Source organism: Mytilus galloprovincialis, chromosome 5 (assembly GCF_965363235.1).
Source record: "Mytilus galloprovincialis chromosome 5, xbMytGall1.hap1.1, whole genome shotgun sequence".
NCBI classification, from domain to species: Eukaryota; Metazoa; Mollusca; class Bivalvia; order Mytilida; family Mytilidae; genus Mytilus; species Mytilus galloprovincialis.
The window spans coordinates 26670608-26689178 of record NC_134842.1 but is presented as its reverse complement, the minus strand read 5'-3'; the positions used below and the strand labels follow the sequence as shown (position 1 = coordinate 26689178).

General features: G+C 31.9%; 1 protein-coding gene across 1 annotated transcript; it reads left to right on the top strand.

The window, feature by feature from the left end:
- The first annotated feature begins 9164 nt into the window (after nucleotides 1-9164).
- LOC143075502 (uncharacterized) lies at nucleotides 9165-18335 on the top strand. Its single transcript, XM_076250934.1, has 5 exons — nucleotides 9165-9599; nucleotides 11610-11826; nucleotides 12942-13057; nucleotides 16122-16404; nucleotides 18015-18335. The coding sequence occupies exons 1-5, from the start codon at nucleotides 9203-9205 to the stop codon at nucleotides 18190-18192; spliced, it is 1191 nt and encodes a 396-aa protein (XP_076107049.1). The 5' UTR covers nucleotides 9165-9202; the 3' UTR covers nucleotides 18193-18335.
- Nucleotides 18336-18571: the final 236 nt, after the last annotated feature.

Sequence of the window (18571 nt, the reverse complement as noted above, 5' to 3'; positions counted from 1 at the left end):
TGTCCGAAGAACTCGATTGACCACTATTTAAAATAGTTAATAGGTGTGTAATTAGGCCAAGCCTAATCAGTGTGCGTTTAAACACAGTTGAACCAAACTTAGGCCAAACGTAATTATATACATAAAAGCGTATGTTAAAACTATGTATAAAATAAACTTTGAAAAAGAGACGTCCTGCGCAAAGACTGCAAGTGCAATTCTCTGATCATAACGACAATTTCACAAATTATTATCTATATACAAGTTTAACTGTATAAATATGTGAATAACGCAATAAAATTCATCTGGATCGTGACAGTGAAATCAAAAACGAAAAACAAAAACACTTTTGATTTTCATTTTGGTTATTGAAAAATCAAAAATCAAAAAATGAAAATACTTCTGTTTACCGTTTTGGTTTTCGAGAATTCAAAATTGAAAAACGAAAACACTTTTATTTTTCATTTTGCTGTTTTGGTTTTTAAAATAAAAATCGGAAAATGAAAACTCTTTCGGGTTTTGTTTTGGTTTTTAAGAAATCAAAAACAAAAAATGAAAACACTCTCGTCTTTTGTTTTTTGATTTTGATATTTCAAAACGAAAAACGAATGAACGCAAATATAAACGGACCCTGGTGATACCCTCGCGAAAATAAATCTCCACAAGCAGTGGCTTCGACCCAGTGGTTGCACATAAACTCATCATAGATACAATGATCAAAACTTTATATTTACGCCAGACGCGCGCTTCGTCTACAAAAGACTCATCAGGGACGCTCGAATCAAATGTAATGCCAAATACGGCATAGGTAATCTATTCCTGAAGTAGAAAATCCTTAGTTTTTCAAAATATTACAGTTTTGTTTACAGTTAATTGATAATTATGAACATATCAATGATAACTCAAGTCAACACAGAAGTGCTGACTACTGGGCTGGTGATACCCTCTGGAAAATAAATCTCCACCAGCATACATAGGATAAAACATGGCGGGAAGAAGCTGACTCGGACTCTTACCTCATATTATCATTGGTATAAGTTGAGTCTCAAATCAAAAGAAAAAAAGAAAAAATATGCTTAAGTTTTGGCAAATTACCCTTTATGAGCTATTTAAAGTCTTATATGAAAAAATAAGTTGGTTAAATGGGGCAAAATATGTTATATTGTATTGAAAACAACAAGGAATCCAAACATTTGACACAAATTCCAACATATAACCTAAGTATATCCTCAAGGTATTTATTTGTTGAAAATTAACTTGCATGACAAATAAGCAATAAAAAAAACTTATCAATGTGATTTCGTTTGTCATGCTCAGGATGATCCTTTCGGGATCCGGGAATTCTTTGTTCTGAATTTCGGGATGTCGGGATTTAAATTACTTTAAATCGGGAATTCCAGATTTCATGTTTTAAAGCCTGGGACTTTGGGATCAGGACCCCTCCACCCCTTTCTTTTATGACCTACACATTTCTTATATAATGTCTTTGCTTAGTTGCATATTCAGATTAAAGTCTAGATAAATTCAAGCAAAGTATTTATAAAAAATATTTTGCATGAAACTTGTTTAAGACCGCTCAAATGGTTTACTTTTGAGAAATTGTGATTTGGATGAAAAATTGTCACATCGACACTCGTACCATATCTGCTTATTAATAGATGGAATATGACCCTACGTCATTTGTCACTTACGTTTAAGTGTTTTGAAGATAAGAATTTTAAATAGACCATTAATATTGAGCAAATTAGTCATATAGTTGAAACTTACAAGTCCCACTGACATTTAAGTGATCTTATAAAAGAATAATTTTAAATGCAATTTACATTTTTAAAGGAAAAGCATTAAGAAAACTTTTACTATAAAAACACTTTAGCTGAGTTTGGGAATATTTTTTGCATCGTTTTACAAGTGTAGGAATGATGTTGTTCAATCGTGGAACCTATTTAGTTGTGTTCATAGCTTGTTTAATTGTTAAAATTGGTGCTGCGCGAAATTGTGAACGAATCAGTGTTCCAATGTGTAGAGAGGGAATTGGATATAATAGTACACAGTTTCCAAACAGTTTGGGACATCAAAAACAAGAGGACAGTGGTATGGAAATACACACGTTCTTTCCGATAGTCAAGGCTAAATGTAGTCCACACTTCAAGCAGTTTTTATGTGAATTGTATATTCCTAGATGTAATCCAGCAGATCCGTTGTTGCCACATTTACCTTCACGAAATCTTTGCGAAAAGGCTAGAAATGGTTGCGAACCTTTAATGAATAAATTTGGATTTTATTGGCCTGATAACATGAGTTGTGAGAAGTTTTCAAGTAAGTTGTCTTTTTCACAGCATACTAATTCAAGTTAAATGTTTTAATTATTTAACAACACTAAATCCATTCAAAGCAAATTGAATACAGTGAAAGCATTGTTTTCGATTGTGCATATAAAGACTCAGATCGACGTTCAGTCTCTAATGGACGTCCGTTTCTCAAATCAACTTTCAATTCTGACGTCACAATATAATAACATTTCAAATCGACGGCTAATTGTTATGCTCTAATTGACGTTTTTTGTTGTTCTCAAATCGACGTCCAATGTTTTGGCTTCTTTAATTTACGTCCGTTTTATAGATTTGCCGCAGTGGATAACATCTTTATTGACGGGTGATTTGAACCTAAAACTCTAAAGTTTGAAGCTACAAGACCTAAATAAATCATTATAGTTTTCAACAATTTGGCCGTACGTTTTTGCTCTTTCAGTTTTATTAAAAGTGTCGGTATGCTGCCCTCTCAATGCATTTCGATTATCTTTGTCTTTGGTGTCATGTGCCATTGTCGTACAATGTATATCCAAATTTATGTTTTTATATGAACAAGAAAGGAAAACGAAAACATAGTTCGGGAAAATGAATGTCTTTCGCCAAATAATAATACGCGTGTAGATGTTATACTTATATATATGTGGATAACAATATAAGAAACCCTTTATAGTTTCTTGTAACTACTTCAAAAATAGACCAAAAAATACAGATAATATAAACAAAAATCAATTTATACATAAATGATTGAATAACATTGAAGAGATATTTATTGTCGAAATCCGGATCTGGTGTAAAAAAAAATATTGACACCTTATGTTTGTGGCATAACATCTTTGCCACTAGTTGATTGTTTTCTGTTTAGTTTTAAAGTTATATTAAGATCCATTTCGTTACATCTTGTGATTTTTTTTTTTTGGCAATCGCCAATGGCAGTCAGCAGGGTTAAAGAGCATCAGTTGTTCGACCTGTTAGTCAAACGCGTATTGTTTAAATATACTTTTTCACATTTTTGGTCTTTTGGAAAATGTTGTTTGTGCTGTATTTAGACCCTTCTACAACGAAATTTATTTTACATGCACAAGTATAAAAATTGCGGTTTTTATGCAACGCAATCATACGTTTGAACGTAGTTTTCAATTTAGACTTTTTTATATTTTTTCGTTAAAATTACTAACCATTCAGAACTTAAAAAGTAAATATCATTCATCTTATTGTTTAGATTAATGATGTGTTACCATTCGTCAGCATTATTTCCGATTTGAATAATTTTGATTAAATAACCGCTGTGCATGGGGCTAGTTTTCTTTACAGATAGGTAGTAACCTCCCTTGGTAATGTGATGTTATTATCAATCGTATTTTTACAATCTTTATATCATATTTCAATGTGTTATTCAAATTTGTAATTCATTCAATATTCAAATATAATAATTTAATATATTATTATATATAGAAACAAGGAAATTTGAAAGTCTTTGATTCATTAATCACCTTTGTTCAAATCATTACTTTCCTGTCTACATTAAATAGTAATTACACCGGGATATCAATAGCTATCAAACAGGAAAGAAAAACATTGTATAACGTTAAACGAGAATTAAAGAGAGCAACATGCAGAAATTGAACGCAAATGTCGATTCTTCGCTTGTTTAGTGAAATCAAAAACGAAAAACAAAAACACTTTTGATTTTCATTTTGGTTTTTGAAAAATCAAAAATGAAAAATGAAAATACTTCCGTTTTCCGTTTTGGTTTTCGAGAAATCAAAATCGGAAAATGAAAACTCTTTCGGGTTTTGTTTTAGTTTTTAAGAAATCAAAAACAAAAAATAAAAACACTCTCGTTTTTGTTGTTTGATTTTGATATTTCAAAACGAAAAACGAATGAACGCAAATATACACGGACCCTGGTAATACCCTCGGAGAAACAAATCTCCACCAACAGTGGCATCGACCCAGTGGTTGCAAATAAACTCATCATAGATACCATGACCAAAACTTTTTAACGCCAGACGCACGTTTTGTCTACAAAAGACTCATCAGTGACACTCAAATCAAAAAATGTTTGAAAGGCCAAATAAAGTACGAAGTTTAAGAGCATTGAGGACCAACATTTCCTTCAAATGTAATGCCAAATACCGCTTAGGTAATCTATTCCTGAAGTAGAAAATCCTTAGTTTTTCAAAATATTAAAGTTTTGTTTACAGTTAATTTATAATTATGAATATATCAATAATTATAACTCAAGTCAACACAGAAGTGCTGACTACTGGGCTGGTGATACCTTCGGGAAAATAAATCTCCACCATCATACATATGATAAAACATGGCGGGAAGAAGCTGACGCGGACTCTTACCTCATATTTGTATTGGTATAAGTTGAGTCTCAAATCAAAAGAAAAAAATCAAAAATCTATTTAAATTTTGGAAAATGACCCTTTATGAGCTATTTAAAGTCTTTAATGAAAAGATAAGTTGGATAAATGGGGCAAAATATTTTATATTGTATTGCAAACAACAAGGAATCCAAACATTTGACACAAATTCCAACATATAACCTAAGTATATCCTCAAGGTATTTATTTGTTGAAAATTAACTTGCATGACAAATAAGCAATAAAAAAAACTTATCAATGTGATGTCGCTTGTCATTCTCAGGATAATCCTTTCGTGGATCCGGGAATTCTTTTTTCCGAATTTCGGGATGTCGGGATTTAATTATCTTTAAATTCGGGACCTCCGGATTTTATGTTTTTAAGCCCGGGATTTTGGGATCAGGACCCTTCCATCCCCCCTCTTTTATGACCTACACATTTCTTATATAATGTCTTTGCTTAGTTGCATATCAGATTAAAGTCTAGATAAATTCATGCAAATTATTTGTAAAACAAACCATTGCACAAATACTTGTTAAGGTCTGTACTTTGACCTATAATGGTTTTCTTTTGAGAAATTGTGACTTGGATAAAGAGTTGTCTCATCGACACTCGTACCATATTTTCTTATACTTATTAATAGATGTTATATTGACCCTAAGTAATTCATCCTTAGCGTTTAACTGTTTTGAAGATTATTATATTAAATGTGACCTTTAATAATGAGTAGATTAGTCATACAATCGAAAATTACAAGTGCCACTGATATTTAAGTGATCTTTTAAACGAATAATTTTAAATGCAATTTACATTTTTAATGGAAGAACATTAAGAACAATTTTACTATAAAAAAAATCTAGCTGAGTTTGGGAATATTTTGTGCATCGTTGTAAGTGTAGGAATGATGTTGTTCAATCGTTTTACCTATTTAGTTGTGTTAATGGCTTGTTTAATTATGAAAATTGGTGCTGCGCGAAATTGTGAACGAATCAATATTCCAATGTGTAGAGATGGAATTGGATATAATTTTACACAGTTTCCAAACAGTTTTGGACATCAAAAACAAGATGACAGTGGTTTACAAGTACACCAGTTCTCTCCGTTGGTCAAGGTTAAATGTAGTCCATACTTAAAGCAGTTTTTATGTGAATTGTTTGCTCCTAGATGTGATCGAGCAGATCCGTTGTTGCCACATTTACCTTCACGAAATCTTTGCGAAAAGGCTAGAAATGGTTGCGAACCTTTAATGAATACATATGGATTTAATTGGCCTGATTACATGAGTTGTGAAAAGTTTTCAAGTAAGTTGTCTTTTTCACAGCATACTAATTCAAGTTAAATGTTTTATTAATCCATTCAAGGCAAATTGAATACAGTCTAAGCATTGTTTTCGATTGTGCATATAAAGACTCAGATCGACGTTGGGTCTCTAATGGACGTCCGTTTCTCAAATCAACTTTCAATTCTGACATCACAATATAATAACATTTCAAATCGACGGCTAATTGTTATGCTCTAATTGACGTTTTGTGTTGTTTTCAAATCGACGTACAATGTTTTGGCTTCTTTAATTGACGTCCGTTTTATAGATTTGCAGCAGTGGATAACATCTTTATTAACGGGTGATTTGAACCTAAAACTCTTAAGTTGTTGAAAATACAAGACCTAAATAAATCATTACAGTTTTCAACAATTTGGCCATACGTTTTTGTTCTTTCTGTTTTATTAAAAGTGTCTGTATGCTGCCCTCTCAATGCATTTCGATTATCTTTGTCTTTGGTGTCATGTGCCATTGTCGTACAATGTATATCCAAATTTATGTGTGTATATGAACAAGAAAGGAAAACATAGTTCGGGAAAATGAATGTCTTTCGCCAAATAATAATACGCGTGTAGATGTTATACTTATATATATGTGGATAACAATATAAGAAACCCGTTATAGTTTCTTGTAACTTCTTCAAAAATAGACCAAACAATACAGATAATATAGACAAAAATCAATTTATACATAAATGATTGAATAACATTGAAGAGACATTTATTGTCGAAATCCGGATCTGGTGTGAAAAAAAATATTGACACCTTATGTTTGTGGCATAACATCTTTGCCACTAGTTAATTGTTTTCTATTTAGTTTTAAAGTTATCTTAAGATCCATTTTGTTACATCTTGTGATTATTTTTTTTTTTGGCAATCGCCAATGGCAGTCAGCAGGGTTAAAGAGCATCAGTTGTTCGACCTGTTAGTCAAACGCGTTTTGTTAAAATATACTTTTTCACTTGTTTACTTTGGAAAATGTTGTTTGTGCTGTATTTAGACCCTTCTACAACGAAATTTATTTTACATGCACAAGTATAAAAATTGCGGTTTTTATCCAACGCAATCATACGTTTGAACGTAGTTTTCAATTTAGACTTTTTGATATTTTTTCGTTAAAATTACTAACCATTCAGAACTATGAAAGTAAATATCATTCATCTTATTGTTTAGATTAATGATGTGTTACCATTCGTCAGCATTATTTCCGATTTGAATAATTTTGATGAAATAACCGCTGTGCATGGGGCTAGTTTTCTTTACAGATAGGTAGTAACCTCCCTTGGTAATGTGATGTTATTATCAATCGTATTTTTACAATCTTTATATAATATTTCAATGTGTTATTCAAATTTGTAATTCATTCAATATTCAAATATAATAATTTAATATATTATTATATATAGAAACAAGGAAATTTGAAAGTCTTTGATTCATTAATCACCTTTGTTCAAATCATTAGTCAGGCGGACTTTCCTGTCTACATTAAATAGTAATTACACCGGGATATCAATAGCTATCAAACAGGAAAGAAAAACATTGTATAACGTTAAACGAGAATTAAAGAGAGCAACATGCAGAAATTGAACGCAAATGTCGATTCTTCGCTTGTTTAGTGAAATCAAAAACGAAAAACAAAAACACTTTTGTTTTTCATTTTGGTTTTTGAAAAATCAAAAATGAAAAATGAAAATATTTCCGTTTTCCGTTTTGGTTTTCGAGAAATCAAAATGGAAAAACGAAAACACTTTTGTTTTTCATTTTGGTTTTAAGAAATCAAAATCGGAAAATGAAAACTCTTTCGGGTTTTGTTTTAGTTTTTAAGAAATCAAAAACGAAAAATGAAAACACTCTCGTTTTTGTTGTTTTATTTTGATATTTCAAAACGAAAAACGAATGAACGCAAATATACACGGACCCTGGTGATACCCTCGGAGAAACAAATCTCCACCAACAGTGGCATCGACCCAGTGGTTGCAAATAAACTCATCATAGATACAATGACCAAAACTTTATATTTACGCCAGACGCGCGCTTCGTCTACAAAAGACTCATCAGGGACGCTCGAATAAAATGTAATGCCAAATACGGAATAGGTAATCTATTCCTGAAGTAGAAAATCCTTAGTTTTTCAAAATATTAAAGTTTTGTTTACAGTTAATTTATAATTATGAATATATCAATAATTATTACTCAAGTCAACACAGAAGTGCAGACTACTGGGCTGGTGATACCTTCGGGAAAATAAATCTCCACCATCATACATATGATAAAACATGGCGGGAAGAAGCTGACGCGGACTCTTACCTCATATTTGTATTGGTATAAGTTGAGTCTCAAATCAAAAGAAAAAAATCAAAAATCTACTTAAATTTTGGAAAATGACCCTTTATGAGCTATTTAAAAGTCTTTAATGAAAGATAAGTTGGTGTAATGGGGCAAAATATTTTATACTGTATTGAAAACAACAAGGAATCCAAACATTTGACACACATTCCAACATATAACCTAAGTATATCCTCAGGGTATTTATTTGTTGAAAATTAACTTGCATGACAAATAAGCAATAAAAAAAACTTATCAATGTGATGTCGCTTGTCATTCTCAGGATGATCCTTTCGTGGATCCGGGAATTCTTTTTTCCGAATTTCGGGATGTCGGGATTTAAATTTCTTTAAATTCGGGACCTCCGGATTTTATGTTTTTAAGCCCGGGATTTTGGGATCAGGACCCTTCCATCCCCCTTCTTTTATGACCTACACATTTCTTATATAATGTCTTTGCTTAGTTGCATATCAGATTAAAGTCTAGATGAATTCATGCAAATTATTTGTAAAACAAACCATTGCACAAATACTTGTACTCTGACCTATAATGGTTTACTTTTGAGAAATTGTGACTTGGATAAAGAGTTGTCTCATCGACACTCGTACCATATTTTCTCACACTTATTAATAGATGTTATATTGACCATAAGTAATTCATCCTTAGCGTTCAACTGTTTTGAAGATTATTATATTAAATGTGACCTTTAATAATGAGTAGATTAGTCATACAATCGAAAATTACAATTGCAACTGATATTTAAGTGATCTTTTAAAAGAATAATTTTAAATGCAATTTACATTTTTAATGGAAGAACATTAGGAACAATTTTACCATAAAAAAAAACCTAGCTGAGTTTGGGAATATTTTTTGCATCGTTTTACAAGTGTAAGAATAATGTTGTTCAATCATGTTACCTATTTAGTTGTGTTCATAACTTGTTTAATTGTTAAACTTGATGCTGCGCGAAATTGTGAACGAATCAATATTCCAATGTGTAGAAAGGGAATTGGATATAGATTTACACAGTTTCCAAACAGTTTGGGACATAGTACTCAAGATGACAGTGGTTTAGAAGTACACCAGTTCTATCCGTTGGTCAAGGTTAAATGTAGTCCATACTTAAAGCAGTTTTTATGTGAATTGTATGCTCCTAGATGTAATCGAGCAGATCCGTTGTTGCCACATTTACCTTCACGAAATCTTTGCGAAAAGGCTAGAAATGATTGCGAACCTTTAATGGCTAAATTTGGATTTGATTGGCCTGATAACTTGAGTTGTGAGAAGTTTTCAAGTAAGTTGTCTTTTTCACAGCATACTTATGCAAGTTAAATGTTTTATTATTTAACAACACTTAATCCATTCAAAGCAAATTGAAAACAGTCTGAGCATTGTTTTCAAATGTGCATATAAAGACTCAGATCGACGTCGTTCGGTATCTAATATTAAAATACAAGACCTTAATAAATCATTATAGTTTTCAACAATTTGGCCGTACGTTTTTGTTCTTTCTGTTTTATTAAATGTGTCGGTATGCTGCCCTCTCGATGCATTTTGATTATCTTTGTCTTTGGAGTCATGTGCCATTGTCGTACAATGTATATCCAAATTTATGTGTTTATATGAACAAGGAAAGCGAAAACATAGTTCGGGAATATGAACCTCTTTCGCCAAATAATAATACGCGTGTAGATGTATAACTCGTCTAAACATCAACCCAACAATGTTAGATCTGTAAATTTGCTTTCGCAAATTTTTGGTTCTTCCCTCGCCGGGATTTGAACCCATGCTACTGTGATATCGTGACACCAAATATATATATCAGTCTAAAGATTTGCACAACGGTACTGATATAAGATGTTATAATACGAAAATGTTGTTATTAAATCGTGTTGACAAAATGTTTCGGCTCAACAAATGGCCTTCTTCAAGTATCACAAGTTTTAACTATATTGATACATATTGTATAAGGTGTAAAAATAGATCAGTAATAATACAGGTAAGTTTTGGTCGATTGATTTTAATCCAAAATCCTGAATATCATAATATAAACAAAACACTATAATTCAATATACGTGACTGTGTATATTAACAATAAAAATGAGTGAAAACAAAACTGTTAGTATTTCTTATTGATGCCGTTTGGATGATGTACATTAAGTTCCTTTATCCAAAAGCTTTCCCGAACCTGTCGCTGGGCATCACTCCAGTGAATGTTCTGTTCAATCACTAGAATTTTCATGCGGTTAAAGTCATCAGGTTTGTGACCCGACTGTCTGAAGTGCTGAGAAACTGGGAGAAGTGGCTTCTTAGAGATATCACTCCTATGGCCATTGAGGCGTTTGTGGAGAGGCTGCTTTGACTCACCAACATATTGTTGAAAATACAAGACCTAAATAAATCATAAATAATTTTTTTGTGGCATCTAGGATTTTCCAAAATACACAGACAACACTTTATATTAAATGAATAAATGAATTCTAATCAAGGAAAACCTTTTCACTGGAAAGACAAAAGCCTGCTTCCACATTACATATTCATAAATTAGTATGAGGCAGGCATGACATGTGAATGGGGACGAAGTCTGTATGATTTTTTATTTTATAAATCAAACATGTTAAAAAGAGAAACGGAAATACCGTAACGTTTCCGATTTTGGTTCTGTTGTTAGGGATTTAGTTGTGACATTATGACGTCATATTCGATGTATAAAAGAACGTAACTTTTCCGATTTTGGTTCTGTTGTTAGGGATTTTAGTTGTGACGTTATTTAAGTTATGACGTCGTAATCAACGTAAACAAAGAAACGCTATCATCTTATAACGTTTTTTTTATAACAAACAATTTTTAAAAATGAATAAGTATTGAGTTTCTTTCTTAGACTGATAAATATACATTTTATTCAAAGTCTCATGCAAACAAGACCGGAAACGGCAACTTCCGAAGCAAGGTTGTCGGCTCTCCGAACTTTCCTGAAGGTCTACGAGTTTATGAGCTTCGGTACTTGCTTGGAAGTTGCGGAAACGGAAGTAGATTTCTGCGCAGATCAGGAAATTAAAAAACGCGACAAAAAAAAATTGAATGATTTTGAGTTCATTAGTACAATGAAAATATCGGGAAAATTTTCCCGATTTTTTTTTTTATTGAATTTTCTACTGTTATTGGGGACTTCGTCCCCATATAAACGTACAAGCCAAACTATTTTGCTGTAAAAAGGTTCTTATTTTGTTTTAATTTTTCTTCAATCACTCTAGTAATTCAAATATCTTACCTTGTCTTTGATTGTATCTCTTATTATTTGCAGACGAAATTGAGACTACACAAACATTAAAGAAACCTCAAACAGTAAGGCCTGTTATCAAACATTCAACAGTCAGACCGATCATTTCAAAATCACAAGAAACAGTGAGTCTTTCAACAGTCAAACACATAGTAAAGACTTCGTTTCCATTCAAGCTCAGTATAAGATATACAACATCAGCCATTACATTTGTGTCATGTTGCCGTGTGTACTCCTACGCGTAAGTTTACAAGTACTTTAGTTATAATTATTACTACGTAATGTCCGGTTTTATTTTTGTCACATTTGGTATCTAGGATGAGTTTAATTTGGTCAAATACGATTGGATCACTGTAAAGGGATATCTTCTTTTTCAAAAGTTGCAACAGAAAAAAAGCTAAAGTTTGAAACAAACATTAAAAATATAAAAATGGAAATTCACAAACATCAGGACATATAATAGACAAACAACAATTTCGATCAAAAAAGAAACAACAAAAACCCAAACAAACAACACAAGACAACAGAAAGGACACCAAATAGATGTGAGCAATATGCGCTAACATGAAACCATAGGTGGGCTCTTGCTTAAACTTTTTACCCAGTTTGTCATGTGACATGAAACGATATAGACATTCATACTATCCATACACAATAACACTGTGCCAGTGGAATTAGCCTCTAGTGGTAATAGTTCATGCAACATTAGTTTAAGAAACATATTTCTTTATAGTGGATTGGGAAGCAAGTTATTGAAACTTATATTAACCCCTTTCCACTTTGCGGGTGCGAGTGCTGCCTTGTTGCGGCATTAGCCTACTCTTTTTCGAAATCTACAAGGATGTCTTTTACGTGTAAGAGATATAACTCTCTCTTAACACGGGTCAGCCATTTATCCTCCACTTCCGACGGACTATCATCGTTTCCTCAAGACCATACTCGCAAATGGTGTCAAGGGAGAGCCGAAAATTTAGTCCCTAAATTTATCATTCCAGAACGGGAATCGAACCATGAACCTTTGTGTTAGTAGTCCGATTCACGTACCACTACACCACGGCTCTCTTTTGCAACATTAGTTGATAGCTTCAATAAACCGCTCACACCTGTGTTATTTCTCTGTACTGTTACAATAGCATTAACTGAGATTGTATATAGTTATAGATACGGTATTTTCATTTCACTAAATAATTATGTTCTGCTTACTTATAAATAGTTCACCTATGCAAGAATATTTTATAATCAGATGTCGATAGAATATTGTATACACATAAATACATCTTCTTATTTTCAATCATAGATTTAAACCAAAAAGCAAGCTGTTATATTACTTTAAGTGGTTTTTTTTTATTACTTTAGCAAGAAAGAGTTTACACTTCCTGAAGACGAGGGTTTGCTCTTGAAAACAGCAGACGTCAGGTCCTTGAATAAACCTACAGTTTCGTGGGAAACCACTTCAACAGAAGAACAAATAGGTAATGTATGAAGATCTGGATGTGGAAAGTCCTCCATTTCTATATTCTTTTTTTTTTTGCTCGAAACAATGCAACAACTGAAATGAAATGAAGGATTAATTTCCTTCAACTGTCAAATTCAAGGGAATATATTTTTAACCCTTTTTGGTATGCAACCGTATGTGACGTACTATGATTTTGTGGTTTACATCCATCTCTTAAGTAGCTAAACATATTCAATATTTTCGTCAACAAACAATGATTTATCAGTGGTTACATGTCATAGAAGTATTTCATAATAACAATAAAAACACTTTACACAGTTCTGAGTTTTACATTAAAAGTTTGACCATAATCGGACATAAATAAGACATACAGCAACCGACGACAATTACACGGTGATTTCTGCATCGGTCTCGTTTCCCAAAAGTCACATATTAGTTCGTAGTTTCTATTACAATTCAGATTTTAGTAAAGATGTATACTTCTTATTAACCAACATTGAGTACATCAGTCAAGGAATGGGGTAATGCAAATGTGTAATTGTAATGCATGGTAATGCATTACATTTCCCCAAGTAATTGCATGTAATGAGTAATCCAGGATTTTTAGCGTTACATAATTGTAATATAATGCATTACTTTAGTAAAAAATATTATATACTATTTGTTACTATATTCATTGAAGACCTTTTGGTGACCTTCTGCTGTTGTCTGTTCTTTGGTCGGGTTGTTGTCTCTTTGACATATTCCCCATTTCCATTCTCAATTTTACTAGCCACGACTTGGAGTGTGAACTTTTTTTTAAAATAATAAATATAACGAATTATATATAGCCGTCTTGAATGTTCGTGTAATTTGTGTAATATCGGCTGATTGGCCTCGGTCTTAATGCAATTTCAATAATCTTAGATAATCGACCTTCCAAACTTATAAGTAAAGATCATGCATCCTTATTGTTTAGATTGATGACATTATCTCCGAATTAAAGAATACAATTGATCTGAATGGCTATCAAAAAGGAAAGAAAACATTGAATAACATTTAATTACAATTTTAAATAGAGCAGCATGCAGAAATTAAACGCAAATGTCGATTCTTCGCTTGTTTATTGAAAGCACAAACGAAAAACAAAAACACTTTTGATTTTTTTTTTGGTTTTTGAAAAATCAAATATGAATAAATGAAAATACTTCCGTTTTTCGTTTCGGTTTTCGAGAAATCAAAAATGAAAAACGAAAACACTTTTGTTTTTCATTTTGGTTTTTAAGAAATCAAAATCTAAAAATGATAACTTTTTCGGTTTTTTTTTTTTGGTTTTTAAGAAATCAAAAACGAAAAATGAAAACACTCTCGTTTTTTGTTTTTTGATTTTGATATTTCAAAACGAAAAAACGAATGGACGCAAATATAAACGGACCCACCAGCCCAGTAGTCAGAATTTCTGTGTTGGCTTGAGTTTTCATTGATATGTTCATAATTATAAATTAACTGTAAACAAAACTTGAATTTTTGAAAAAAGTAAGGCTTTTCTACTTCAGGATTGGATTACCTTAGCCGTATTTTGCATAATTGTTAGAAACTTTTGGTCCTCAATGGCTTTTCAACTTCGTATTTAATTTGGCTTTCAAACATTTTTTTATTCAAGCGTCACTGATGAGTCTTTTGTAGACGAAACGCGCGTCTGGCGTAAATATAAAATTTACTATTCTTAACAGATTGCTGGAGTTATAACTAAAATAGAATTTAGGATTTTTTAATAAACTCAGAACATAATAATCTAAATATTGATTTTCTATTGATTATTATTTTTCACACTTTACCTGAATCACTAGAGGGAATTTGGAGTTTAATCCTTGCCCAAGGAAGAACTTGATTAAAACCAGATAGTTGAACATTGTCGTATAACACTAATTTGTTTGTTTTACAATCAATATTTTCTCCATTTGATACTTTGCCATTAATTAAGCTCTTTGTTTATTGCATGATTATGAAAGCTTAGTAAATATTTTGATTGAAATTAAAAAAGAAAAAAAAAATGTATTTTATAAAAGAAAAGTTAACATTAAGTAAAAATATTTATTAAATTACATACATTGATACATTAAAATTCCCCGAGGCTACCACCAGCCCAGTAGCCAGTACTTCGGTACTGCGAAGTACTGGCATGAAAATACGGATTTTTTTGTGTTATTAAAATTTGCTGTTACAAAATGATAGAAATTATTATAAATTAAGGAATGTATCTCCCTCATGCAAAGCTCTGATTCCTTTCACGGATTTGGCATACCTTTTGGAAATTTTGGATTATAGCTCTTCATCTTTTATATAAGCTTCGGATTTCAAATATTTTGACAACGAGCATCACTGAAGAGACATGTATTGTCGAACTGCGCATCTGGTTCAAGAAAATTGGTACCGTTAATGTTATTAAAACCAAAGACAGAAGAGCAATCAACTCAGAAAGGTTTTGTTAAACAGGCTGGAAATCAGAAATATCATATAAATGATCCTAAGCAAAAAGAGGTCACAGATGCATTAATTCAGCTTATTGCCAGTGATTTTAAAAATACTTCTGTTTGCTACAGTTGAAAGCCAAAACTTTAGGAACTTTGTTGAAAAACTTGACTTAAAATTAAGCCTTCCAATCAAAAAAACAACTCCCCTCTAAACCTTTTCATACTAAAGCCTAGAAAGTACGTTTATGTTGTTTTTCAAAATGTTTAAAATTTCTTTTCACTTGATAATAAATTTTAAAAAAGTAATGTGTAATTCAATACATTTCTTTGCAAAAGTAATTGTAATGTAATGCATTACTTTGATAAATTCATGTAATTGGAATATAATGCATGGTTTTATCAAAGTGATTGTAATGTAATGCATTACATTGCAATGTATAAATCGGCCCATGCCTGCATCAGTCCAATGGAAGTGTGACGAGTTCTGAATTACATTTGGCCTGTACCAAGTCAAGAATATGACAGTTTTTATCCATTTGTTTGATGTGTTTGAGCTTTTAATATTGCTATCCGTACTCTCTGAGTTTTTAGGCGAAATAGTTTCCAATAAAGATATTTCTTTTTTAGGGAATTATTTCACGTTGGTAATGGTAACTGAACATACTAACAGATCTAATGACGGAGTTATTGAACATCGGTACATTAATTGGATGGTAACTAACATACAAGGTAGAGAGGTATCGAGTGGAGTAACTCTGAAGGAATATGAAGGGCCACTTCCACTTCAGAATACGAACACTAACGTTGACCTTCTGAATCAGAACACATTCGTCTATTTTCTGTTGTACAACCATCCAGATCCAATAGACTTATTGTCGCTTGGGACAAACACGTACCCTGTACATATATGGTAAATACAGAACTTTATATATATATATATATTTACAAAAAAAGTTTCTTTTCAAGCGGTAAAACTCTTTTTGTGTATTTAATTTTTGATATATATATTTATAAATTTGTAGAGGTTAAAGCTCCAGATAAGAAACTGATTTCTTTTGTTGGCTTTATCACGCAGCTTCGTTCTATCAAGGTTTATATGTTAAAGTCATTCAAGTTTCTGTCCCGCTTTCTACAAATCTGCTTTCGTTGTTTATCAATTCTAGATCCACTAGGCAACACACTCGAACGAAAAAGAGGGGCGACAGATACCAGAGGGACTTTCGATTAACAACCCCTTAATGAAATATTATTTGTCGATGATACGTTATAGATGCGTAGTATATACAGAACACATGCGTGCAATACTTGGTTTAGTAAATATGAATGCATTGGTTCAATGATTTTGATAACATTAAATTTTCGAAAATCGTTTCATATGATTTTAAGGTCTGAATAGACTTATACATTTTCATTGTGGAGATTAATTTTGTTTTACAAGAAATGTGTTTATCAATACGTGTTTATCTATATGTCAAGTGCTTTAAAATGTGTGATAAGTTTTCTTGACAACTCTTTTGAATGATAGTTAACAAAAAATAAGAGAACGATTTTAACGACTTTGAGACTCACTTGCGACATGCGTACTTAGGTAGTTACAAGTTTAATCGTCTGATCTGTTAATTTATCGGTCTATTCATATTCCTGATATACCATGTTGACTGAGCGGGAAATATCATGGTAAGTGATGAATTAAAATCAAGAGTTGCTTACCCTATATTCTTCTTATATTTGAAATAAACCAAGCGAAATTTCATCTTACAGGTTATTGATCGCCAGTATGTTTAATGTTTTAAGTACGATATTGTGTTTGTTTTTATAGTGATTAAGATTACACCATCATGTTGACTGCTGTATCTCTTCTTTTACATTTTGACCTATCATGTCTGTTTGTTTTGTTGACAAATCGTTGTCAATATTATGGAATTTTATGCAATGGTCATACAAGCGAGAGGTTAAGCTGACTATAAAACCATTTTCTACATAAGAAAATACATGTACTAATTCAGAAATATGACAGTTATTATCTATGTTTAAACTTTTGATTTTGCCAATTGAATCAGAACATTCCGTTTGCATGTGTTCTCATAAACCGTAATGATAACGTTATGAGCTTGTACTTCCAATATTGAGGAATTTGTAGAGTAGTTAATTAATGCTAAAATGTGAAACATTTGTAAACAAAAAGAAAAATTAGTTGTCCATAGACTATAGAAGAGGAGCAAAAGATACCAGAGGAACAGTCAAACTTATAAATTTAAAATAAACTGAAAACGCAATGTCTAAAAATGAAAATACAACAGACAAATAATAGCAATTAAGAAACAACATAGAAAAATGAATATACTAAGCAACACAAACCCCCACTGAAAAACTGGTGGTGGGGGGTTGATCTCAGGTTAGCAAATGCTGCTCCACATGCGGCACCCGTATAATGCCACAGCCAAATGGTCGACTGCAGAAGTTCCATCAATTTTTGTTTGAAGTATATCATTGATTTTAATTTAGTACATTTCATTGCAGGATGTCAATGGACTTTAAAGTTGCATCAAAATCAATGACGGTTGAAGCTGATGAGTATGCTAGATTCCAATGGGTTCAGAAACCGGCAAATTCAGAATCAAATGTGTGTGAAGACATTAAAGGCTATCCACAAAACTGCAAAGAAAAATCAACTCCAATCACAATACTCAGGAAATAGATCAACTCTGCTGTAATATTTTGAAAATGCATGTATTTGTATTGTTCTTTTGATTTTAGTTTGAAGTTTTCTTTCGTAACTTTTAAATGTACAAAACCGTTTCTTGAACTGCATGAAATAAAAGCAAAAAGCTGTTCCATTTATATCGTTTCACTCATTAAATATATATATATATTTCTAAGATATATCAATGTGTTAATGCAAAGACTATGTTAAAATTGACAATGTGTTTCACTAATTTCCCCAGTTGTGCAATGTTAATTCTATTAAGAAGTAAAATCCCAAAAGTACTGAACTCCGAGGAAAATTCAATCGGAAAGTCCCTCATCAAATGGCGAAATCAAATGACAAAACATCTGTTATTACACTTAAGTCTGAT